General features: G+C 41.7%; 2 protein-coding genes across 2 annotated transcripts in view; one reads left to right on the top strand and one right to left on the bottom strand.

The window, feature by feature from the left end:
- The first annotated feature begins 179 nt into the window (after positions 1-179).
- PRDX6 (peroxiredoxin 6) lies at positions 180-11,386 on the top strand. The gene is made up of 5 exons (XM_082656391.1): positions 180-356; positions 4,188-4,344; positions 7,680-7,826; positions 8,586-8,732; positions 10,054-11,386. Exons 1-5 carry the CDS (start codon positions 262-264, stop codon positions 10,180-10,182), a joined length of 675 nt encoding a protein of 224 aa, XP_082512517.1. The 5' UTR covers positions 180-261; the 3' UTR covers positions 10,183-11,386.
- Positions 11,059-25,591, bottom strand: part of SLC9C2 (solute carrier family 9 member C2 (putative)) — a gene marked incomplete at both ends in the record, with an annotated part of 96,686 nt that continues 82,153 nt past the window's right edge. Inside the window, 5 exon segments of the mRNA XM_082655214.1 lie at positions 11,059-11,184; positions 16,589-16,678; positions 16,680-16,681; positions 18,485-18,569; positions 20,096-20,281. Coding sequence (XP_082511340.1) covers positions 11,059-11,184; positions 16,589-16,678; positions 16,680-16,681; positions 18,485-18,569; positions 20,096-20,281 — 489 coding nt within the window.

Raw genomic sequence — 25,591 nt, forward strand, 5'->3', positions numbered from 1 at the left:
GGTTCCGGACTCTCGCTCCCGCCCACGCCAGCCGCGGCCCCGCCCACCCCGCCCACGGCCTGGGCCCGCCCCTTGTCCCGCCCATCGCTCCCGCCGCGACTCCGTCTATCTAGGCTTTCCTTTGGTCCCGCCCACCCCCGCCCCTCCCGTCCCGCCCCTGGAAGCCCCATTTATTCCGCCTCCCAGCACACACGCCGGAACCAGCCAGCTGGTGGTTGTCGCCGTTGCGCCTACTCCTCCTTCCGTGTCATCGCTGCCGCCATGCCCGGAGGGCTCCTTCTCGGGGACAAGGCTCCCAACTTCGAGGCCAATACTACCATCGGCCGCATCCGTTTCCACGACTATCTGGGAGACTCGTAAGTGGCCACCTCTTCACCCTACCCTGACCTCGGGTTACGCCCGGACTCAGGGGTGCCTTCCCTTGTTTCTCCCTTCCGTCCTCCTCACCGCTCAGCCCCCTGCTCGCCGCCCGCCTCCTCCCTGCACCAGTTCCTGCACGTGCCTCTCGTTGTGTGGCCTCTGCCCCGCGGCGGCCGAGCGCTGCTGGTCGGCCCCGACCCTCCGGCCCACCCTCCGCCGGCCATTGGATCCTCTCTCGCCTTCCGTCCCTCGCGTGGCTGGGCCGGCTCCGGAGTGAGGAATGGGGAGGGGAACAAAATTGGGACCGCGCAGGTCCCGGGTTCGGGAGGCCGGTGCGGAGGAGAGCTCGTCTGTTTGCCTCTGTTTGGTAAACTGTGCAAGTAGTATGGTCCAGCCGAAGGCCGGAGGGGGCAGGGGCCGGGCAGCATCGGCGGTCAGTTCCCCGGTACTCGTGCCCAGGGTCGCACCTCCTCCCTCCCTCCGTTCTGGAATTTGCTCCCTGGGGAAGGTTGGTGTCCAAAGCCAGAGTCAGAGGACACTGCTACTGGCTGAAGGTTCAGGAAGGGCCCAGCGTGTTATGTGAGGGTTCTACTTGCTGCAGTGGTATTTGCAGTCTTCTCAGCACAAAAAATTTGAAACCACCAGGTGCCAGATAGTGGCTGAAAGACTTTTTGCCCAGAACCTCCCCCAGCTGCTAGAATGTGATTTGATAACAGCTTTGGGAGGAACCCAGAACACTCTGTATGTGTGTGTGTGTCCTTCATTCCAGAACTTGCAACAGCTTGAGGGAAGGGCTTTCTGAGGTTGTTCAGTTGCAGTGGCCATGGATAGCCAAGCACCTGGACACCCGTACCTTCCCCTTTGAGACCCTTTTGTTTCACTGCAGAGTGCCTCTCACTGCCCCTTCCCCCTTCTGCCTTGCTTCCAGCCTCAGGTAGACTTGCCAAATTGGTGACCCATGATCTAGCCTGGCAATCATACCTTTATGACTAGGAGTATATTGGCGTTACTGTGGTTGTACAGCTTCTGAATCAGCAAACTTTAAGTTGATTAGATTTAATGTGAAACATCCCAGATGTGTCTAGTTACATTATAGTTCTGGAGTTCCAGTGGCCCCACTACACTGTGGTCTAAGGTGTTAGAATTCCTTCTTGCTTTGTATCCCTTTTATATACAGTGTCCAGGTACATATATTACAGACAGAGGGTGCAGTTTATGAGATTAATCAAGGATTGGACAGGCCTCTGCAGAGCACCTGGGAGAGATTCTTATACCTTAGGCCTAACCAACCCCTTACCGCCCCTTAAATCCATTTGCCAGCTACTGATTAAGGGAAGAGCTAAGTTTTTTGCAAGAGAGGACTAGGCTAGAGAAAGGATGAGAAATGAACATTCAGGCAGTAAAGGCAGGGAAAGAATTCAGAAATACAGACTATGCCCAGTCTCATACTCAGAATTTAGGTATTAGTATTTCTCCAAAACTCGATGGGATTTTCAGATAATGTTCCTTCCCATTCCTGCCTACAGCCCTCACCCTCATAAAACAAAATTTTCCTAGAACTCTTAGGTTGCAAATAAATATTAATATAAAGCATATTTACTGTAGCAATAGTTATAAATGATGTCACTATTTAAGCTAACCCTATTTGTTTGGGACTTTTTTGTTGTCATTTATTGTCCTCGATCTATCTTAATTTGACTAAAAGTGGTACCTTCTCAGGGAGCCATAAGTAGGAAGATGAGAAAACTATCTGCATCTAAACAAAAATATACAAGTCTGCCTTGGGTCAGGCATGGGATAGTACTATTTCCTGCCCTACCCCGAAAATAAGTTTGAGCCCTTTATATCATTGTAATACATGGATTTTTGCCTAATATAATTTTTCCAAACTCCATTCTTAATGTGATTTCAATTCATACTATCAAATTTTGATCCAGGTGTGTTCTGGAGAAAATTAAAATAATTTCAAACGTTACAGGTTCTACCCTGCCCCTGACAACTGGAAACAACTAAGGGGTTTGGGTGCTGCATTTAGTGAGTTTATTGAGCCCAGTCACTGTTTCTGTATGTGTGGGGTATAAGCAGCTTCTTCACAGTACATCTTCACCAAACAAAACATGGGTTTTCCCTGGGTTTTCTGGGGCTTAGTGAGTGGGGACCCCTCCCTTAAATGAAGAAACCTTTTGTCTTTTGAAAATGAGGAAAAAGGAAAGGGGATAATGTAATTGTATTCCTCTGAAGAGCAGCAGCAGGGAGACTTAGAGGAGAGGCAGGCCACAGTAAGACATTCCCAGAGTTTATCCTGTTCCTAGCCATGTGGCAAACTAGAGTTTTGGCTTCTGGGAGAGGGGAGGATGTGAAGTGGCCTCAAACGAGTTCCTTAACATGATTCAGCAATACAGTCTCCTGATTCACAATGGAAAGAGAATGCCTGATTTTTCTAATTAATCACCTCTTTAACAATACAGGAAGAAGTGCCCTGCTCATTTTTTCTCAAGTTCTGGAGACTTTCCTTAAGTCTCATCTGACCCTTAAACAGATCCTTTACCACAGACTCTAAGGCCTACATTTTACTCATAGCTAGCTTATTTCAAAACATACCTAATGTCTTATTGCCCTTTATCAAAAGTAAACATACCACACCCCTCCACAATCTTAAAAATATTACCCCTCTCTTCCCAGTCTTGCCATAGGGCCATCCATCCTTTTTGTAAGAAGGTCTTTTCCTTTCCTGAAACCTTGGGAGTTGAGTGGCAAATGTAGCCGGGAATTAGGTACCTTGTCTCTGCTTTCTTCTTTGTGCTTCAGAAAACTTGGCAATCTTTAGGGAAGTCAGCTTGGCTTCTAGGCTAGAGTTAGTCATCTACTAGTTTAGGATCCTGCTTTAATGTTGTTAAGTCAACAGGAGTGTGGAAACTGTGTGTTAGGTTTTCCTTTTCAGTCGAAAGAGTAGTTTCTGTTGCCCAGGAGAAGGAAACAGTACTCCAAAGTTCTTGGTGACTTTTAGCTTGAAATGTGCTTAAAACTTACACGAATTTAACCTTAGGCAATGATGATTTAGATATTAGTATTTCCCTAAGAATCTGTAGTTGTAGAAATCGACATTGGAGGCTATCATTTTCTACCCACTTGGTCTAACGCAAAAAGAATAATAAACTGCAAATGAAGAGATAGGTAAAACTCTTAAAATGCTGTTGTTTGGTCAGGGTACAAATATTGGGTGTCCTATTTAGCAGGTTAGATCAGTAAACTAGTTTTACAGAAGTTTTTATATCTGTTCACTTCAAAGAATCAAGTGTCAGCTTTAATTTTACATATAAATAGAGGATAGAAGCCTATTTATTTCAGATTACATAATCTGTTTATTATTGTAGTCAGGCATTGGTCTAGATTCAGGGCATATTGGAACATCCATTACTGGAGGTGAATGTCAGCATATCTGTGCTTAGAAAAAAATGTAGAAAGAGTAAAAAGAAAAAAAAATTATTTCAATAAGTACTTGGTTTGAGTAGCACAGATTTTATTAGCTGAAAAGGACTCAGGGTGGCTCTAGAGTTATTAAAGGAGGCAGCATCCTTACAGTCTTTTTAAATATTTATCATGTTGAATTTCATATCTTTGATTGAATTGGGCTTTAAACATAGGCTTTTCTGGAGATAAGAAGATCAAAAAGCATTCCTCAACAGAAAAGTTTAAAAGTGATTGTCTTCATAAGCACTCATTTGAAAAAGAAAGTCATTTTTGATCTAGGATTTGTGATTTTTCATTGTACGTGATGCTGGTGATAATCTATTCATTCAACTGTGACCTTCTTTTCCTTCATTCAGATGGGGCATTCTCTTCTCCCACCCTCGGGACTTTACCCCAGTGTGTACCACGGAGCTTGGCAGAGCAGCAAAGCTGGCACCAGAATTTGCCAAGAGGAACGTTAAGATGATTGCCCTTTCAATAGACAGTGTTGAAGACCATCTTGCCTGGAGCAAGGTACAGTGCCCGTTGGCATATGCTTTGAGGTTACAGATTAAGCTATAAATTTTATAGAGTAGCTTGGTTTTTTGAGGTGAAGGTACAAGTAAGGCTCAGATTCAGCCTTCACTGATTATTTGAAAGTCTGACTTGGACTGCACAGTGACCTCCACCTTGCTAAATCCAGTGGTCAGTTCTCAGCCCCCTTCTTTCTTGGCTTCCAGGACACCACTTCTCTAGCTGTTCCTGCTCATGTGCGGCATGAGCTTCCTCATCTCCCGGCTCCTAATACTGAATATATGCTGGAGTTGCCCTGGACTCACTTCTTGGACGTCTTCTCTTTTTATCTACATTCTTCACCTTGGTAAACTCATCCACCCACATCTCTATGCTATGATTCCCAAATTTCCATCTCTAGGCCAGACTCTGCTGGCTTCCAGATTGGTGAAACCACCGCCTACAGCATCTCCCCTGGGATGTCCTATCACCTCAAATCCAGCATGTCTAAAACGGGGCTCCTGTTCTTAATCCCGGGGGTCTTACTCATCTCAGCTAATGGCATCTGTATTTTTGTAGTTGCTCAGGCCAAAAATCCAGGAGTCATCCTTAATTCCTCTGGTGTTTTCACTTCACATGTCTGATTCATCAGCTGACTTGCCTGCTCTACCTTCAAAATATATCCAGAATCCTGTTTGGAAGACTCTTTCCCCAGGGATCTCTGTGGCTTGCCCTCACGCCTTTCAAGTCTCAATTCAAATGATACCCATTAAGGCCACCCTTGCCCTCCTTATCTAAAATTATAACTCCCCTCTGTACTCCCCATCCTCCCCTGATTTGTCTCCTTAGCACTTGTCACCGTCTAAAATACTCTGCACATTGCTGATTTCGTTTGTTTGTTTCTCCCCACCAGAGTGGAGGCTCAGCAGGGCAGACTCCTGTTTCGTGCACTGCTGGAACAGTGCTCAGTACTCAGGACCTCCTAGGCAGGCAGGCAGTCTGTATTTGTCAAATGAATGAACTGAAGGACCTGTGTACTCCCAACAAAAGGATTTACTTGGATAATAAATGTGGTGGTCTAGATTTAACTTGAGAACATTTTAATGACTTTGCTACAGTGTCTACTAAATAATGATAGGGAACTTTCAAAGGATGCTTACTGTGCACTAGGCACTATGTCGAGCACTTGACATGCAACTGAATATACGATGTAGTACTGACTTGTGAGCTGGCCACCTGGGGCTGCATCCCATGCCACTTTATACCAGTTAATTCTAAGTGTCTGAGATTAGAAGAATCATGTATAGGAGAAAAGGGAAGGCATTTCTCTTTCTTGAGGTGGATTGTTTTCATTCCTTACACTTGGCTGTGAATGGTCATTGGCATTTCCACAGTATCTCACAGGCAGTTTCTCGTTAGTTTCTGGGAGCAGCCCTGTAGGGGAGGTATATGGTTCCTGCTCCCAGCTTTTCAGATGAGAGTACTTTTTTCACCCAGGCAGTTGGAAGGACACACTAAAGACTTCCCTGCAAGAAAATGGTGGCAGTGGGATTTGAACCCCAAACTAATACTCTCTTTGACACTAGATGATAGAGAGTAGGAATTTGCTTGATTTTAGTATAAAGCCAAAGCATATTGTTCTTTGCTTTTCATGGGTGTAATGTAGTGCCTATCATGCAAATGGCAGGGTTGAGAATTACTGCAGAGCAATCATTGCAAGTACAGGTGGCTGAAGGAAGAGTTTATAGCCAATTATATAATACCCTTCAAAGTATAGGAACACACCCAGGTTCATTTTCACTGGTGAGCTTGTGCCCTAGAATTTTCAAAACTGTGATTGCATTAAATAGGAAATAAGTCCCAACTTTCAGAAGCAGTGTCCAAACTTGGACACACAACTGGTTACATAGGAAACCTCAAGGTGCCTCTAGTATGAAACCATATTGATTGTTATTTTAGCTGTGGCGACCTGATAGACCGCCAGTGACAGCAGAAGGGAGGTTAAGCTAATAAAATTAAGAAACATGTTAAAATTTGTTGTTATCCATTTCAAAGTTCATGAATGCCACTTTTATCCTATGGCATCTCTGTTGAGAAATCCACAAAGGTTCATATCTGCTATGCCATCAACTCCTGTTTTACTTTCAAGGCTCCACATAATAAATCGACCTTATTCCAGCTTTAACGCCTCTTTTTCACTACTTCCTAAAACTCTACCCAGATAAATTCCTCTTTCGCCAATCAACAGTTTATGCTCAGACTTGCCTACATGTTTCAGTAATATTGCTCCCCCTCCCTGGAATGCCTTCTTTTGCCCTGTGAAAATCTTATCCACCCTTCAAAGGCCCAGGTAAAAGTCATACGCCTTTCTTGAAGTCTCTCCTAACTCCAGCAGTCTCACAAATGGGGATGCTGGTGTACTTCAGCATTTGCCATTTACATATTACCGTCTTGCGTTTGTTGCTACTTCTTACGGAAATCATCCAACTAAATTAGAAGTTCCTTTAAAGGCAGGAACCGTGTCTTCCTCATCTGCATCCCACACGTACTTACCATAATGCTTAGCCCACCTTAAATGCAATGTCAACACCAGATCAAATAACGAAGCTAGATTTTTTTTTTCCCCCAAAACTTCCCAGAATAGAAAAATGGATGAAGTTTTTAACTAGGGGAGGAAGGGATAGAGAGTGGAAGCAAGTACATTATTGTCCTTTAGTTCAGACTTGGAATGCTTTGTTTTTATGTGGATTTCACCCTAGTGTAAATTCACCTCTGCCTTTTCACCCATTTTTACCTTTGACTTGTCCTTGAAGTGAATATTCAACTCTCCATTCTTGTGTTTGCTTTAAGTTTTGTGTTTTCTTTTCATGTCTTAATATCTTTGTTACAGTAGCTTAATGTCTGAGTCAGGGTGCTTTTGAGGCAGGGGCCAGATCTATAAAATTATCTTTGCATGTGCTTTAATTTCTGGATGTGAACTCATTGCTACTGATGGTTTTTATAGTATTTGGGTACGCATAGGTACCCTGGATTGAAGTCTAACTCTATATTATTCAACTTTTAAAGAGTTTAATGCTGCTTTCTCAGAGCAGTAAACGCATGCTGAATTTTAAGAGACTTGGGCATGAGAAGGCTCTAGGTTATAACCTAAGTACTACACCCTACCGTTATTCCTGTCAATGAGCAGTTGGGATGAGGAGTGTTCATTCATTAATTTTCTTATTAAAATAGCTTAGAGAAATTATGATGATTATGGTCCTCTCTTCCCTGTCTTACAAGACAATGACTGTTAACTGATTGAATTCAGAGGATATGCCTGGTTTAGTTTCCTCTTTTCTCTCTCCCCTGCATTTCAGGATATCAATGCTTACAATGGTGATGAGCCCACAGAAAAGTTACCTTTTCCCATCATTGATGATAAGAATCGGGACCTTGCCATCCAGCTGGGCATGCTGGACCCAGCAGAGAAGGACGAAAAGGGCATGCCCGTAACAGCTCGTGTGGTGAGTTGCATACATCCATTACATAGTCATTGTGACTGACCAGGCTACATATGTCCAAGTAAATGCTTGGACCAACTAAAGGAAATGGGGGACTATGTCCAATTAGGATACAAGTGTCCTGGTGGCACTCTCACTTCTTATCTAAATGCTGGTACAAAGTAAAATTTTTCAGCTAAACTTTTAAACTGCTTAATTCACAGCTTTTGAAAATACATAAAAATAGTTATTCTAGGATGTCACCTAAAATTGAGAAATCTTTTTCTGTAGTCCTCCTGACAGCCCACTCTTTAAGGCGGTGGGTCATAGCCTTCTTCGTAAGGCATCCCTGGTTTTGAATTCTTATTTGTTCTGTCCTTACCCACTAGGGAACAAACTTATTCCCACATCTGCAAAAATATACAACAATTTGAGGACCAGGATCAACTCCCATTAGTATTATTTTTATGATAATCTTCCGTAGTTAACATAGTACCTTCCTGAGGCCTTTCCTGGATTCAGTTCGCAAATCAGTGTTTCTTGCTGAGACAGCCAGAGCCAAATATAATTTCCTTCAAGTTTAGAAATATAACGTGGAGAAGAAAATCATGTCTACTCCAGCCACCCGGTTTGTTTGGTGTATCTTTCTAGATATTTGCAGATTTCTGTTGTTGTTTTGTTATACCCTTGAACATTTTTAATGACTTAAGAGCCTTCTGAGAGGCTTTAGTATCAAAAACATTCAAAGAGTTCGTCCTGTTTATGTGTCTGTGTGCTTTGCAGGTATTTGTTTTTGGTCCTGATAAGAAGCTAAAACTGTCCATCCTCTACCCGGCTACCACTGGCAGGAACTTTGATGAGATTCTCCGAGTAATTATCTCTCTGCAGCTGACAGCAGAAAAGAGGGTTGCCACCCCAGTTGATTGGAAGGTAAAGATGTTAAAAGGGCAGATACCCAGCTTGCCTGGAAGGCCTGTGGGGCCAGTCTCTCAGTGGCTACCTCCAGGGTCAGTGTTATGTGGGGCTCTTGTTTCTGGCATGCAAGTACACTGGGAGGGCTTTTCCTCCTGGCTGAGTTTAAGATTTGCTGAGAGGCCATTTTCAGGGTCTTTAACCCCTTTTATATAAACTCCCTGTATTTCTAACTTTTAGATTATTTGGACAAATTAATTGGTCAGAATCATTCCTTTTCCTAGTAAAAGGATTTTTTAAAAAACCTTTAACTCTTCCCTGATGGCAAAATATTTATAGCAGAACCTAGACTGGCCACTTAAGTCGTGGGTATAAACCTATGTGGTGTATTAATGTCTTGAAACATTTCATTTCTCTTAAGCTTCAGTCTTTTAAACCTATGTAGAATTCTCTGAAACCTGTTCATGAACTTTTAATCTCTAAGATTCCTGACATATGTAGGACATGGATAATATCACAAGACTGTCTTAACATTGCTACATTTTTTTAATATGCTAACCTGAACACCTGGTTTTGTTATTTTGTTTCTTCTGACAGGCAAACCATTTATATTCTGTTTCCATTCTTTGACCATATGTTTATTGAGCGCAGACAGTAGACACTGGGATGCAGCAATGAACAATCAGTGTAAAGTCCCTGCCCTCATAGAACTTAAATTCCAGTTGGTAGAGACAAACAATAAACAAGTTTATAGTATATTAGGTAACGATAAGTGCGACAGAGAGTAATCAAGGAGAGAGGTGGGGAGAAGGGGAGCACAGGTGGGAGGGTTGGTTTTATATTTGGCTGTCAAGAAAGGCCCTTCTCTGAAGGGACCTTTGGGAAGGACGTGAAGGAAGTGAGAGACCAAGTCACGCATATTTAGGAGGGAAGAGCACGGCAGGCTTGAAGGAACAGCTAAGAAGCTTTTCTAATAATGAGCTTGGCATGTTCAAGGAATAGGAGAGCCACCGTGCTGGAAAAGCAGCAGCAGGAGGTGGGGGGAGAGGCCAGGGATGGGAGAGGAAGCCAGATTCAGTCATGCAGGGCAATGATAAGGACTTAGGTGGCAAGCCATTACTAGATTTAAAACAGGACTATTTCTTGTTAAGGTGGGGAAATACTTCCCTTCCCAAAGTGTCAAAGATCAACTTGCGAAAACAAAATTCCTCAGAGGGGATAGAGCAAAGGAGATTTGATTATTCTCATCAGCAACTGTAGCTACTTTTCTGAAGTTAATTATTGCCTTTAGCCTTCACTATAAGATTGAATTTCACCATTCACAATGTCTTTTCAATAGAATGGAGACAGCGTGATGGTCCTTCCAACCATCCCTGAAGAGGAAGCCAAAAAAATTTTCCCTAAAGGAGTCTTCACCAAAGAGCTCCCATCTGGCAAGAAATACCTCCGCTACACCCCCCAGCCATAGGCTGGCTCTCCACAGAGTTGGTGCTGGAGCTGCTCACTGAGCACCGTGAGCCAGAGGATGCCAGCTGCCCATCATGTTTTCCTGCAGCAGTACCATAAAAACATCCTGGTGTGATCACAGCCAAGGTCTTTAGGTTGCTATACTACTGGCTTATTAAATGAAAATGGCACTACAAATTCCTTGGGATTCTTTGCTCTGTGCCTTTAGCAGCATTCTCTTCTGTTCATATATCTTAATATTCTCTGCTGACTCTCTTTGAAATCTGAGGCTCATCCTGTTGGATCTCTGCAGGGTTTATGACCAACAAGGTGGTATCAGTTTATGGTTGAAAAAGCCTGCTTTGCTCCATCATAGAATGAGTTATCAGGTTTTTTAAGCTGTTCTAATCAAATCCTCTCTTCTGTTACCCATTTTGGGAAGGAATAGAACTTGGGGTTCAGCTTCCTCTGTACATATCTACATATGTAACCTAAGAACTGAGTAACCCAGATGTTCTTCAATATTTCATGTTTTGATCACAACTGGGGGCAAAACCTTTTCAATTCTGTAATTTTCCAGTAGATAACTGAAGGATGAGCAGGGGGAAGGAATCTTTAAGTATTTTGCTATCAAGAAAATTTTTCAATAAATTTCTATTGAAAGTGGGAAGCTACAGAAAAGGTTCCACTTGCCTGCCAGGGAGGTGTACCAGAGGCATGAGCAACACGACAGTGCCAGGTGCCTTTCAGAGTATTTCTGGATGTCAGTTGGCTCTACGATGAAGTGCACATGAAAGGGCACACCTTGGGAAGAGGGGAGAGGGTGACTGAAAATGTTTTATTATAGATGATTTATTCTTGCAGTGGTGGAGGGGGACTATTTTCTGAATTTTACTTCTTAGTGATCAGCAAGTAAATCCTTTGTTAAAACGTGATCAGAAAATTCTGTTGTCACATTTTCAAGTACTAGTTCGGACTCATGTCCTGAGGGCAAATGTTTCCTTGCTAGATTTGACATGCTTTTCTCCAAAGACAGACACATAAAATTTCATATAATGAAAATGCAGGAGCGGCTGATGAAGATGTGATTCCAGGGACTTCCCTGGTGGTCCAGTGGTTAAGACTCCGCGCTTCCACTGCAGGGGGCACGGGTTTGATCCCGGGTCGGGGAACCAAGATCTCACGTGCTGCCCAGTGCAGTCAAAAATAAAGTAAAATAAAATGTGTTTCCTTTGCTTTGTAAAACAAAATAGAAAAGAAAATGTATTCCACCCCATCTCTTGGCCTACTTTGCTTCTTCATGTTACTTGCCTGGGTCCTGTGGAATTTGTGACCCCCACTACAAAGAACTCTCCTAACCTGATACCTTAAAAGGATTCCTAGATTTAAGAATATGAATCTTGAGGATAATGGGACATCTTTTGCTTTTCTGGAAAGAATGCTAAGTATTCTGAACTCATAGTCTCTCAGACTTATTATGCTGTGCTAAGTCCTAGGCTTAGAAGGAAGTGTCCCATACCTGGTATAGTCTCTTGCGTATAGCCCTCTATACTTTTATTGAGTATAATAATGTAAAAGCTGATCCCTGGTGCCATGTTTTAGAGAAGTCAGTAAGCTTTTAGTTTCCTTGATTTCTGCACATGTAAAATTTCGGTGACACTAAGAAGGTTGAGAAGGAAGGTGAAAATTCCAAGTTACATATCCTGGTGAATGCTGGTCTGAAAGAGACTTAAAGGACTGGCATCTTGCTGTCATCTCTTATCCAAGTCACTGTATGTTTTGGCCTTAAAGAACTAAGACTGTCTGGTTCTCCTTAGCACATCTCTTCTGAACTAATCCCTGAATCCTCGCATTCTGTCACCTCCCTAACTGTGAGGTTCCGCACTGCTGTCTTCCCTTGGCTATTTGCCTTCTTCAGCCCTTGTCTCTCGGAGAGTCTCGCCTCAACTTTCTTTTATGGTGACAATTCAAAGTCTAAGTCTCCAACATTAATTATTCAAACTTGAGTCTTATCTTTACTGATCGATGGAACATTGGCCATTGAATTTATAAATTCAAAATCAAATTATCAGTTCTTCCCCCAATAAATCTATTGCCCCTTTTATCACTCACTCAGGCACCCAAACTTTGGTGGGCTATATCTACTCGACCCACATAGGTGCTGCCACTGTGAAAACGCTGAAAAGCTCAAGGAAAAGGGAGGTCATGTACCCGCAAAATGATCTCTGGTTCTATCATGAAGCAGCCATGAAGCCATAAGACTGTGAAAGTATTCTTCTCCAAATATAAAATGTTACATAATGAATATGCATTGCCATAGTATAGTATAGTATATTCTTAATATACTATGGGGCTTGGAGAGGAGAGTTCCCCTTTCCAGGATTGTTGCTCTGTTTTCATAGGGAGAACAGATTTAATAAATCCGAAGATTTATTAGCTGTAAGTGAATTATACAGCCACTGTGGCTATGAGAGAAGCATAGGAATTTGAGAGGCAGTCCACCATGTGCCTTCTCAGACAATCAGCAAATGTTCTGGCTAGAAGAGATGGTCATCTAAGATTAGCAAAGTGATCAACTTGAGGCTCCTGTGTGGTCTTGCCAGAAGTCTGACCTCCCCTCCAACCTCTACCCTAAGGGTAGGAATATGCATTAAGAAGCTCAGGAAAGGGTAAGGAGCCAGAATGGCTGTGTCTAAAGGGCCAAGTCAAGATGCCAATTGGATGCAGTGAACTGGCACAGTGATTTACTCCATTTGACCCCTCCACTTTGGGGCAATGCAAATTGAGGAAGTACAGCTTTGATTCAAGCTTAAAGGGTGCATTAACTAGTTAAGAGGTCATTGCCACCTTCTTCTCAGTGATTGGTTCAGAAATGGGCATTGAGACACAAATAGAAGACCAACAGAGCTTCTGCAAGAATTCTTTCTCACACGAGAGCTACTGGGAGGCATTTTTCTCTCTCACACTGAATATGGACAAGAAAACATTAAACTGCTGCTGGCAGCCATGTTACAGCCTGGGAGCAGGGATCCAGCCATAGAATGAGGCTGTAAAGGTCAACAGCCAAGTGGAGAGAAAGAAAAACATCTGATTCTTTATGATCTTCACTGAATCTGCCAACTGTGAACCTGTCCTACCTCTGGACTTCTATTACATGAAATAATAAATAACCTTAGTGTTTAAGCTTTTTTGAGTTGGGTTTTCTGGTACCTGAGGCCAAAAGCATCCTAACTGATATGCATGGAATGAAGTATCCTCTAGCTGTTTCAAATACATGGCAGTGTGCCTCGTAAGCAAGATTGTAGAGCAGACATCTGTTTTCTGCTACTTCTTTATCCCCTACCTTAGGCATCTCAAGCTTCAGTATGCATTAAATCACATAAGGAATGGGTTAAAATGTGCAGGCCAGGGGCCTACCCCCAGAGATGGATTCTACAGATGGCCAGAAGTTCTTCATCTGTAACAACCCTATACCAGGTATGGGCTTGTGATGCAGAGTACAGCAGACACTGCAGTTCACCCAATATCCATTTCCCCTTATTCTTTACGAAAAATACCCAGATTGTATTAATGGTGGCAAGTTGAGGTGCCAGTTAAAATTCATCTTAAGATGACAGATCAGTGTGGTCATGTGATAGTGCTGGCCTGGGATGGGGTCCCTTCCTGACTAAAAGGCAAAGCCTAATAAAGAGAAAGCACCTTGCCTCACTGAAAAGCAAATGGGATGCCCAAGTTACAGATGTCATTTTGCCACCCTGAGGATAAAAGTCACAGGCCAAGGATGAAGGAGAAGGAGGCTACAAGGAGACTGGGTCTGTGATAACTTCCTTAAACAGCCAGGCAGTCCTATGGGTCTGTAATGTGCAGCCACACCTGACATTTGTTGACACACAGGTGCTCCGCAGGCCACTCTGAGAAATACTGCCCTATTCTAGGTATCCAGAACGTTCGTAAAAGGCTTGACTTTTTCTCTTATGTTTCCTTCTATTCTTCTATTATGGTTTTCCCTGGAGTAGAGAATCATTACTATTTTTTTGTAACTCTTTATTTTATACTGGAGTAGATTCTTTTAAAATCTTGTTGAAATGAAAAGGAATAGTAGATTCTAAGTAAACAATCAGATCATAAAATTCTATTTTATTTGACTTTTTAAAATAAAATGAAAAGTGATATCAAACAGTACTATGCAATGTAATATTGTTAACTTCTCCTAAACTGTGCTTTCAATAACTAAAGTTATGGAACCTATTCCGTTTTTCAATATTTACTAAATTGGGGACGGGGGAAATAATTTTACTCTGAAAAACATTAGGGAGGCACTAATTGTAGCAATATCACAAATCAAAATTATAGGTCCTATGCTTTAGATAGTAGTATGTTAATTGTACAGTGCTTTTGATAACTCCTGCTCTATTATAACTTGCTCTCAGCTGGATGCAGGATTTCATTTGCTAGGCCATAAGCTTTAGGATATCTTATATTATCCTGAGGAATTGTGAACATCTTAAATATAATGCAACTACTTAGAATTAGAGCTTTTGCAGCAGTCCATCAATTGCTTGTACAATAAATGCAGCAGTAAATTGTTTTAGCAACTTCTAAGTAAACTCCTTGCCAGACAATCTTTCAGCACTTGAGTCAGGATATTAGCTCGGTCTTTAACCTGACTCCAGGTATCACATAAGTGCCATTAACGTCCTTTTCTAAAATGGTATCCAGTTTCCAACTATAAAAGAAAGTCAAAAGTAAAATATTTGACTATGAGCATTTCAGAAAAAAACTTAAGTGCAATCAGAAAACTTACTGAAAAGTTTCCATTATCTGGAACACTCCCTTTAAAACATCTTACATATTAAGGACTTTGAGTAAGTACATGTGCAACTCTATACCATCAAACATCATCTTGTAAAGAGAGATACATTAATTCAATTAGAGTAGTGTATCAAAGGCGCACTTAAAGAGCAATGTTAGGAGAGTTGAACTCCAGTTAACTTTGTGACTGAGTGCAAGGGAAGCTGGAGACTTCTTTCCTAAATTGGAATGAGCATTTTTTTAATAATGGGGCCTGGAAAAGACAGTGGCAAGTGAGGAGCCGAATCACTAGACTCCCAGTGAGGTTCCCCATTTGTGAAATAGGGTCCCTTTAAGAAAGGAGAGGATGGCCGAGGAAGACCGCCTAAAAAGATTTAAATTGCTTTGTTTAAAGGAACAAAGAGCTGTCAGTTTGGTCAATGCCACTGTCCTTCCCCCAACAAACACACTGCAAACCACCGTGATTGTCATAAATAATAGTGGCAGGACCAGAATTTCTATTAGGAGGGTCTTTGGGTGGCTATCTGGTTAGGGATGTGATGGGCCAAGGGACTTCTCGTGAAGCTGCCTTTACACAGCACATCACTTTTCCTTAGAAGACGTGTATTTGGAGTGACTTGGCAACTGGGGGAGGAAGGGTGCTGAAGGCCCCTGAAGCCCATTCTTGGCACCGTTACTGCTACCTGGCCTACTTCTGCATTTGCCTATCGCCTATTGCTCTGTCAGAGCTGTCTTCTCCTCCACCCCACTCAGCAGTGGGCTCTGGCCCAAGGGAACTCTGTTAGGGGCCCTCACAGAGACACCCACCCCTTGCAGGCTACCCTTCTCCCCACCAGATTTGCCTCTACCAGCCCTCTCCCTCCCCAACTCTAGGCCTGGCTTCCAGCACTTCTCAAACTTTTCTAAATTAGCTCTGATTGCTGAGGAAACTAGGAAAAAATGTCAGGGCAACACATAAGCGACTCTCCATAATAAAATGTTTTGAGGTCTCTTGTTTCATCTTAAATTCACACAAATTTGTCATCCTACTCCATAGTGTGTTTGTTTCAATATATAATATTTTAAGTAACCTAACAGCAAAATGAGGTAACTTCTCCCTTTGAAAGACTGTCAAATAAAATTGGTACCCTAGGAAGATGCCCGTGATCTACCTGTGCGCCACCCCACCCCCACCCCCACCCCCCACCCCCGCCAGAGAGACCCACACATCCATGGGAATGTGCACTCCAAAGAGAGAAGCATCCATATTTACATACTAATGTCTAACTAATGTCTAACTATTACATACTAAATGTCTAACTAATGTGTATGGTGAATGGCCCTCCCCATCCTTAATCCCAGATAGCCCTACTTTTGAACTAAATATCAGGGGGGAAGGGAGTTAGGAGGGGGGAAATTGGGAGAGGGGGGCTAGGGCAAAATTACAGTTTTCAAAAATATTCTATAATTTTAATTGTTAAGTAATTCAGGTGAACTTTAATCCCAATTTTCCCATCTTAACGAGCTGCCATTTTTCTCACCACCTACATGTTGCTACTTGACTTTACAATTTATTTTCGCTGTGTAGTTTAATATTCACAGTAAGAAAAATCTAATCAAAGTGTCAAGTTTATTACCTCATTTTTTCTCTTCCAGTGATAGTCTCTCTTGGTCATTCCAAGACCGGTGTTGACTGAGCCAATCCAAATAAATGCATTAAACAGAAAAAACTAAATTAGGAATTTAAGAGTATAGGTAGCAGGAGGATATTTTGAAATTTCAACTTACTTTCTCCCTGTAAGTGTCGCCTTTCTCTTCTCCCCTTTCAAACAGGCTTTTTACTTTTTTCCCTCAAGGACATTTGTTACTAGGCTCCCAAAAGTCCAGTACAAGGGCTGGCAAACCCAAATGAGAAGAGGCAGGTCACACAAACAAAATGGTTTGGATATAACACAAGAGGGAGTGGACTGAGGCAAACCGCAGAGCATCTGCTTCCCCTGTAGGAGCCAGAGGTGCTCAGCTCTGTCTGATTGTTGCCACATGTAGATATGAGGACCGAGGGTTGGCAGACTTTCTGATTTTTTTTTCAAGAAAAGCTCAAAATCTGGATTTTTTAAAATGTGAAATTTCTGGATGTTTACATATTTGACAATTTTAAAAGAAAACATGTATGTGGGCCAAATCCAGTGTACTGGCTGGATCAAGTCCATGGGCCTACCATTTGTGACTTTCCTCCCAAACACATCGTGGAATGCAGAGTGATATATATTTCCCTCACTCTAAAATAGCCCTCAGGGTGCCCTAAGGGGGCTGACATTAGACCCTGAGCTCCCAGCCTTGCCATACACTCCTGTGCCCCAAGAGTGCTGGGGAAGTAGCAAAGTGGCAGACCTAAAGACACTGTGAAGGCTGGGGTGATGGTCACCTCAGTGTTAGCCAACTTGGACAGGAGACCCAGGAGCAGAGGGAGCTCCCAATATCATGGTGCTGCGTATGACCCCCAGAACAGGGCATGCAAAGTGAGCTGTAAGAATGTCTGAGGTTGAATTTGCTTCTAGGGGAGAAGTGAAATTACTTCTTGAATATCTCTCCTCCTGACAAGGGCAGAGGCCTTGTTCACTCACTCACCAACTAGTGCTTTGCACAGTGCCCAGCAGCATACTGTGGGGCTGCATTTTATAAGAATTATGCAAATGAGTAACACTGAGATGTAAACTATTGATAAAATGTGCCCTTTATGCACACAATTTGAAATCACGTAACCACCTCCCCCACAAATTAACAATTCATTAAGAATGCCTGGGCTAGCAGGTTACATGAATTGTAAGCACTGGGATGGTGCTAATTAGAGGAGCAAATCAAGGTTGATTGTGTTTTCAAGCTGGGGTAGCTGGGAAAATGGTGACACTAGGCTTGGTAAGGCAGGATGCTGAGCACTGAGTGAAAGATCTCGAATGTATTTTCCCTACAGCAAGGCCTTCCTATCTAGTCTTCTTTACAGTATGCTTAGCACCATGATATAAGCAATTGGGTACTAATATGCATTTAGTGACAATAATTACTTAGTGACTATCAAAGTGCACCTCAAAGCAAGTCACCTGAATTGTGGCTATGACCGTGGCTTTCAATGAGCATGGGTCAGATTCTATATTCCCTTTGGTCGTTGAGAGAAAACCGGCTCCCACACCTGGGCCTGCTGTGTGAGTCTATCCCCTCCCCATTCCTGCTCTGCCCCCAACAGCACTACGGGGCTCCAGCCTACAGGATCAGAGTACAAGGTAGAAGCTGCTGTCCTCCCACAAGGTTGTGGAGGGAAAGGCACGAGAGAGAGTAAGAGCCACCTGGATTTCAGTGTCTGGAAGTCTCCGATATGTGACCTCCCAGAAGCAATGTGGCAGCCAGGGAGGGCCCAAGAATGGAGATGGATGATAAACCCACACAACACCCTCAAACCATTTTCTTAGAATATCAATCTTACATGTAACAAAATTCCTTCTCAGTGGTTTTCTTACCACTAAAGGGCTACCCCTTACCCATGACCTTGGCATTATTATTATTTTCGGCAGGCGCGGGTGCTTGGATAACCAGCAGCTTGCTTAAATCTGAAGTTCCCTCCACCTAAAGGAGAAAAGTCAAAATCAGTCAAAAGAGCATTCTTTGATCTCTAAGATGGCTGCTTCCTAACCTTTCCAAAGAACATAAGAAATAAGCCAAAGCCTAGAACTCAGCCTCCAGCCTAAGCTCTATCTTTCTCATTTCAAATCCTCTTTAGCCTTGTTTCAAAAAGCCTTGGACCAGGAGGTTATCTTTTGGATATTTGTAAACATCAGAAAAGAAATTTCTACACCTTACTTGGAACGAATTTGGAAAATGGAATCTCCAGCATCCACTGAGTTACTTTTATTCCGACACTGACATTCAAGGGCTCAGGGCCCAGCCTTCCCAGATAGGAAAAAGAGCTCTCTTCCTCAAGCTTTTGCCCCATGTGCCACAGAATCTGCCCTCCCAGAATGCAAGGAGCATACATAAGTAACAATTATAACTATCGATAATTTCTAGATATTATCACATATTATCTCATTGAATCCCCACAAGAACCTTATGAGACGACTGCTGCTATTATCCTCATCTTACTAAGAGGAAACTGAGGGTCAGAAGGCACCTTTCCTCCGCTCACACACCTAGTGGGCACAGGTGTCAGGTTTTAAATCCAAGTATGCCTGACTCCTAACTCTAGTGTCTTAAACTAAACTGTGGGATTGCTCCCACTGTTCCCCACCCCTTGTTTCAAAGCTAAATTTTCATTTTCTGTTTAAAAAAAACATTTAAATTACCTTCACCCTCTGAATTGTTGAGAGGTTGACAAAATAAGAACGTTGGTTAGGAAAGTGGTAAATGCACTTTTTAGGAGATTTACCAACTTTTCCAGGACGTAAAATTTCATTAAATTAGTGAACGTTCCCAGCCTGAACAAGCAGAAAGGGTCTCTCCCAAACTTTTTACCAGATGAAAGAGATGTCAGCTCTTTTCATGGCCTCTTGGTCCTCCTCATTCTTGGGCTCTGTCCTCACATCACTCCTGTGGTCCGACAGCATGGCTTGGCCCAGTAGGGACCTGACTTCTACTCTTCCCATCCCCTGTTATGTCCCAGGTGTTCACACTTCCCCCTTCCTTACAGAGGCGTGGAATGATGAGGCCCAGGGCCCTCTGTCAAGTTGTGCCCCTAGCCCCTAATGTGTCAGCAAAGTGACATGGCCCCAATGCATCTCCCTTCTTATCAGCCAGCGCAGATAACTTCCAGAGCCATGCTAGCAAGCAGTGTCACTGCCCTGGCGTGAACTAGGAAAAGTGTACCCCGTCCTTCCTCTGTGGACGCACAGCCCATGCCAGGACAAACAGCTTGGCAAGTAGAGAGCAGGCAGATTCCTGCCCCCCTTGTCCCTCAGTGACACTCTTGTGCGGGGCACAACTTGTACAACAGTACACAGAAGCCCTGGGTACATTTCGACTGTTTTGTTAAGGGCAGGTGAGAACTATAGGGTCTTTCTAGGTTAAATTTCCCTTTAAGGTGGTTGGTTGAGTTTTAAAGTCACTTATGGGGCACAATGAAAAGCAAATGACTCTTTAGAAATGATCCTCCTTACCTGTTCACAGGTTTTAGGTAAAATGCAAGGTGCAAGATATGGTACCTCTGTCTTAGTATCAATAACACTGCCGTATACAAGAATAACGAATTTCATGTTCACATTATCAATAGTCATTTCGTTATAGCTTGATAAAGTCTCCACATATGCATGATTGAGGGCCACGCACTTCTGAAACTTTAAGTCCTAAAATAAAATGAGATTTTGTCCTATAAATCATACAAAATGACACACGGTATCAAGAAGAAAGCATATTCCACATGAAAAGATGCTCGACATCATTAACCATCAAGGAAATGGAAACCAGCTCACACTTATCAGAATGGCCATCATCAAAAAGACAACAAATAAGTGTTGGCAAGGATGTGGAGAAAAGGGAACCTTCGTGCACTGTTGCTGGGATTGTAAACTGGTGCAGCCACTATGGGAAATAGTAGGAGGTTTCTCAAAAAATTAATAAAACTACCATATGATCCAGCAATACCACTTCTGGGTATTTACCCAAAGAAAATAAAAACACTAATTTGAAAAGATATATGCACCCCTACGCTCACTGCAACATGATTTACAATAGCCAAGATATGGAAGCAACCTAAATGTCATTGATAGATGAATGGATAAAGAAGATGTGGCATATATATATATACTGTTGGACTGTTGGACTGACCTCTAAGTCAGTATATATATATATATGGAATGAAATACTACTCCGTCATAAAAAAGAATGAAATCTTGCCATTTGCGACAACATGGATGAACCTAGAGCGAAGTGAAATAAGTCAGATAGAGAAAGACAAATACCATATAATCTCACTTACATGTGCAATCTAAAAAACAAAACAAATGAACAAACAAAACAAAACAGAAAACGACTTAAAGATACAGAGAGCAAAATGGTGGTTGCCAGAGGGGAGGGGAGGTGGGAGGTTGGATAAAATAGGTGAAGAGGGGGCTTCCCTGGTGGCGCAGTGGCTGAGAGTCCGCCTGCCGATGCAGGGGACACGGGTTCGTGCCCCAGTCTGGGAAGATCCCACATGCAGCAGAGCGGCTGGGCCCGTGAGCCATGGTCGCTGAGCCTGCGCGTCCAGAGCCTGTGCTCCGCAAGGGGAGAGGCCAGAACAGTGAGAGTCCCGCGTACCGCAAAAAAAAAAAAAAAAAAATAATGACTAAAATAAATGAAAGATCAAAAGTTTAAAAAAAGAAGAAGAAAGCAAATTCACTGATTTAGCTGAGTTCTTTGAGGATGCCAAAGGGCAAATAGACCCTGGGGCCAACAGATAGAATTTATTTGGAGTTCAGAATGACTTCTGACAAGATTCTGAATTCAGAACTTTTATACTGACAAGATTCTGAATTCAGAGCTTTTATATTGCTACTGTTTAGTGGCCCTGAATGTGGTTGCCCAGCCCTGATTTATTTATAATCAGCCACAGCAGGGCAGTCAGCTATGCCTCTTGGATTTCTATTCACACAAGAACCAGAGTCCTAAATATGCAGAGGTTTTATCTTGCAGTAAGCAAAGGTCCCACTTGACAAGGAAACAAACAAAACAAAACAAAACTTAAGCATACGCCAAGGCTCATAAACATAGATTTTAGAGCTAGAAGAGAGCTGTTATGGATTGAATTGTGTCCCTCCAAAATTTATATATTGAAGTCTTAAACCCCAGTACCTCAGAATGTTACCTTATTTGGAAATAGGGTCATTGCAGATGTAATTGTTTAAGATAAGATGAGGTCAAACTGCAACAGGGTGGACACCTAATCCAATATGACTGGTGCCCTTATGAAAAGGGGAAATTTGAACACAGACATACATACAAGGGGAACTCCATGTGAAGATGAAGACAGCTGTCTACAGGCCAAGGAGGGAGGCCTGGACTAGATTCTCCACCATAGCCCTCAGTAGGAACCAGTACTGCCAGGACCTTGATTTCAGATTTCTAGGCTTGAGAACTGTGAGACAATAAATTTCTGTCATTTAAGTCACCCAGTTTGCAGTACCTTGTGACAGAAGCCCCAGCAAACTAATATAGGAGCTTAGAGGTCAGTCCAACAGTAGTAATCTCTTGGACGGTGCCCTGACAGTGGCCATCAACTCATTCTGAACATTTCCAGCCACAGGAAGTACACAGCTACATGATTCAGCCCTCAGATCTTGGTCCCTGACATGCAAATCAAACACTTAATTGCTTAGGGCACCGGCATAGTTGGGGCACCAAAAACATAAAATTAGCAAACTTATCTAGAATTTTACAACCAGAAAAATCTCGTAAAAAGCTATTTTGGTTTTTAAACGCATATAAAATTTGAATTGTGTGGTCTAGAGGAGGGTGTTCAGCATAATCTTGTTAGTCTTTGGGGGTTTTAAAAAGTCTTAATTGGTTAGTTCTTTAATGAAAAAAGACTAGAAGGAAATAAGCCAAAATGTTAAACAGAGATTTTCTGGGGAGTAAATTGGGGTAGAAAATTATTATTATCTTCTTACATTTTGTAACTGTGTTTTTTAAATTTATATAATGAATATGTGTTGCTTGTGAATTTTTTAAAAATGAAAGGACATTCACCTTATTATTGAGTTAAGTCTCACTCCATAGAGTTTCAACTTTTGGGTCCCAATTCTCTCCTCTGGAGTTTCAAAGTAGACTCTAAACTTGTCCTACTGCTCATGAAGAGGCAAAGCAAAAGGAAAAGAATCTACATCTCCTTACCCTTCTGTTAAAGTTTTTCTGAAAAATATTATTGCCACATAGTAAAAGACTGACTGCCTTAGCATGATGTGCTAATTTTTTAAGACAATTTTTTAGAGTAGTTTTAGATTCACAGCAAAACTGAGAGGAAGGTACAAGATTTCTCATAACCCCCTGCCCTTATACATGCATAGCCTCCCCTATTATCAACATTCTCCACCAGAGTGGTACATTTATTACAACCGCTGAATCTACACTGATACACATAATCACCCAAAGTCCATAGTTTGCATTAGGTTTCACTGTTGATGTTGTACATTCTATGGGTTTGGACAAATGTATAAAGACAGGTATCCATCATACATGTATCGTAGAGTATTTTCATTGCCTTAAAAATCCTCTGTGCTCTACCTGTTCATGCCTCCTCACCCCAACTCCTAGCAACCATTGATCTTTTTATTGTCTTCATAGTTTTGCCTTTTCCAGAAAGTCCTATTGTTGGAACCATAGAGTATGTAGCCTTTTCAGATGGCTTCTTTCACTTAGTAATATGCATTTAAATTTCTTCCATGTCTTTTTCATGGCTTAATAACTCATTTCTTTTTAGCACTGAATAATATTCCATTGTCTGGAAGTACCACAGTTTATCCATTCATCTACTGAAAAACATCTTGGTTGATCGCTTCCAAGTTTTGGCAATTATGAATAAGGTATTATAAACATTTGTGTGTAGGTTTTTCATAAACAAAACAAACAGAAAACCTACAGAATGGGAGAAAATATTTGCAAATGATGTAACCGACAAGGGATTAATCTCCAAAATATACAAACAGCTCACACAGCTCAATATCAAAAAAACAAACAAACAAATCAAAAAATGGGCAGAAGACCTAAACAGACATTTCTCCAAAGAAAACATGCAGATGGCCAAAAGGTACATGAAAAGATGCTCAACATCGCTAATTATTAGAGAAGTGCAAATCAAAACTACAATGAGGTATCACCTCACACTGGTCAGAATGGCCATCATCAAAAAGTCTACAAATAATAAATGCTGGAGAGGGTGTGGAGAAAAGGGAACCCTCCTATGCTGTTGGTGGGAATGTAAATTGATGCAGCCACTGTGGAGAACAGTATGGAGGTTCCTTAAAAAACTAAAAACGAGCTACCATATGATCCTGCAATCACATTCTTGGGCATATATCCAGAGAATACCATAATTTGAAAAGATATATGCACCCCAGTGTTCACTGCAGCACTATTTACAATAGCCAAGACATGGAAGCAACCTAAATGTCCATCAACAGATGAATGGATAAAGAAGATGTGGTATATATATTCAATGGAATATTATTCAGCCATAAAAAAGAATGAAATAATGCCATTTGCAGCAACAATGGATTGACCTAGAGATTATCATACTAAGTGAAGTAAGCCAGATAAAGAAAATATCATATGACATCACTTGTATGTGGAATCTAAAAAAAACGATGATACAAATAAGCTTATATACAAAACAGAAATAGACCCACAGACACAGAAAACAAACTTATGGTTACCAAAGGGGAAAGAGAGGGGAGGAATAAACATATACACACTAATATATATAAAATACACACTACTATATATAAAATAGACAGACAGCAAGGATCTACTGTATAGCACAGGGAACTATACTCAATATTTTGTAATAATATATAAGGAAAAAGTATATATATATATATAACAGAATCACTTTGCTGTACACCTGAAACTAACAGAACACTGTAAATCAAATATACTTCAGTTTTTAAAAAAATCCACGTGTAGGTTTTTGTGTGGACATAAGTTTTGAACTCCTTTGGGTAAATATCAAAGAGAGTGATTGCTGGGTCATATGGCAAGCGTATGTTAGTTTTGTAAGAAACCGCCAAACTGTCTTCCAAAGTGGCTATGTACCATTTCGCATTCTCACCAGCAATGAATGAGAGTTCCTGTTGCTCCATACCCTTGCCAGCATGTGGTGTTGTCAGTGTTCCAAATATTGGCGAATTAATAGGTTTGTAGTGGTATCACATTGTTGTTTTAACTTGCATTTCCCTGATGACATAGGATGTGGAGCATCTTTTCCTATGTTTATTTGCCATTTGTATATCTTCTTTGATAAGGTGTCTGTTATGATCTTTGGCCCATTTTTTAATCAGGCTGTTTTTTTTCCCTACTGTTGAGTTTTAAAAGCTCTTCGTATATTCTGGATAATAGTTCTTTATCTGATGTGTCTTTTGCAAATATTTTCTCCCAGTCTGTGGCTTCTCTTCTCATTCTCCTGAGACATGCTAATTTTTTAACCCAATATTTATATTCATATATATATATATATATATATATATATATATATATCTCACAATTCAATGAATATTGTTGAACTGTCTGTCACTTCTCCAGTTGCTGACTCATGGTAGGGGCTCAAAAAATTACTAAATGGGATGTAAATATGGGGTTGTAAATTGTGCAGTCCAAGAACAGACTTGAACCACTACTTTCTGGAGAGAAAGTTCATAGATGAGGCTTAGTAAACTCAGTAAAAATTTGAAAAGGCAGGAGATTTATATTAACGTAGGTAGATAGAGTAGACTATAATAAACACCAGACAATGCTCATTAACGCATTCTAATTAATGCTATGCTTGATTCTTGGGGATCTACCTATTTAAGATTTGCTGACTTTATTATTTTTAAGGGATGACTGCAGGTAGCCTGGGAAAATCAGCTGTCACAAGGGGACTGATGACCTATAGGAAGTCAGGATAAGCGAGTGATGAGGACTCT

This window comes from Grampus griseus, assembly GCF_964374135.1.
Source record: "Grampus griseus genome assembly, chromosome: 1".
NCBI classification, from domain to species: Eukaryota; Metazoa; Chordata; class Mammalia; order Artiodactyla; family Delphinidae; genus Grampus; species Grampus griseus.

Bases quoted from the DNA above. Each gene is read 5' to 3' on its own strand.
- PRDX6 (XM_082656391.1), top strand. From the start codon at position 262: ATGCCCGGAGGGCTCCTTCTCGGGGACAAGGCTCCCAACTTCGAGGCC. The intron at 357-4,187 runs GTAAGTGGCCAC...TCCTTCATTCAG, and splicing joins CACGACTATCTGGGAGACTC to ATGGGGCATTCTCTTCTCCC. The intron at 7,827-8,585 runs GTGAGTTGCATA...TGTGCTTTGCAG, and splicing joins TGCCCGTAACAGCTCGTGTG to GTATTTGTTTTTGGTCCTGA.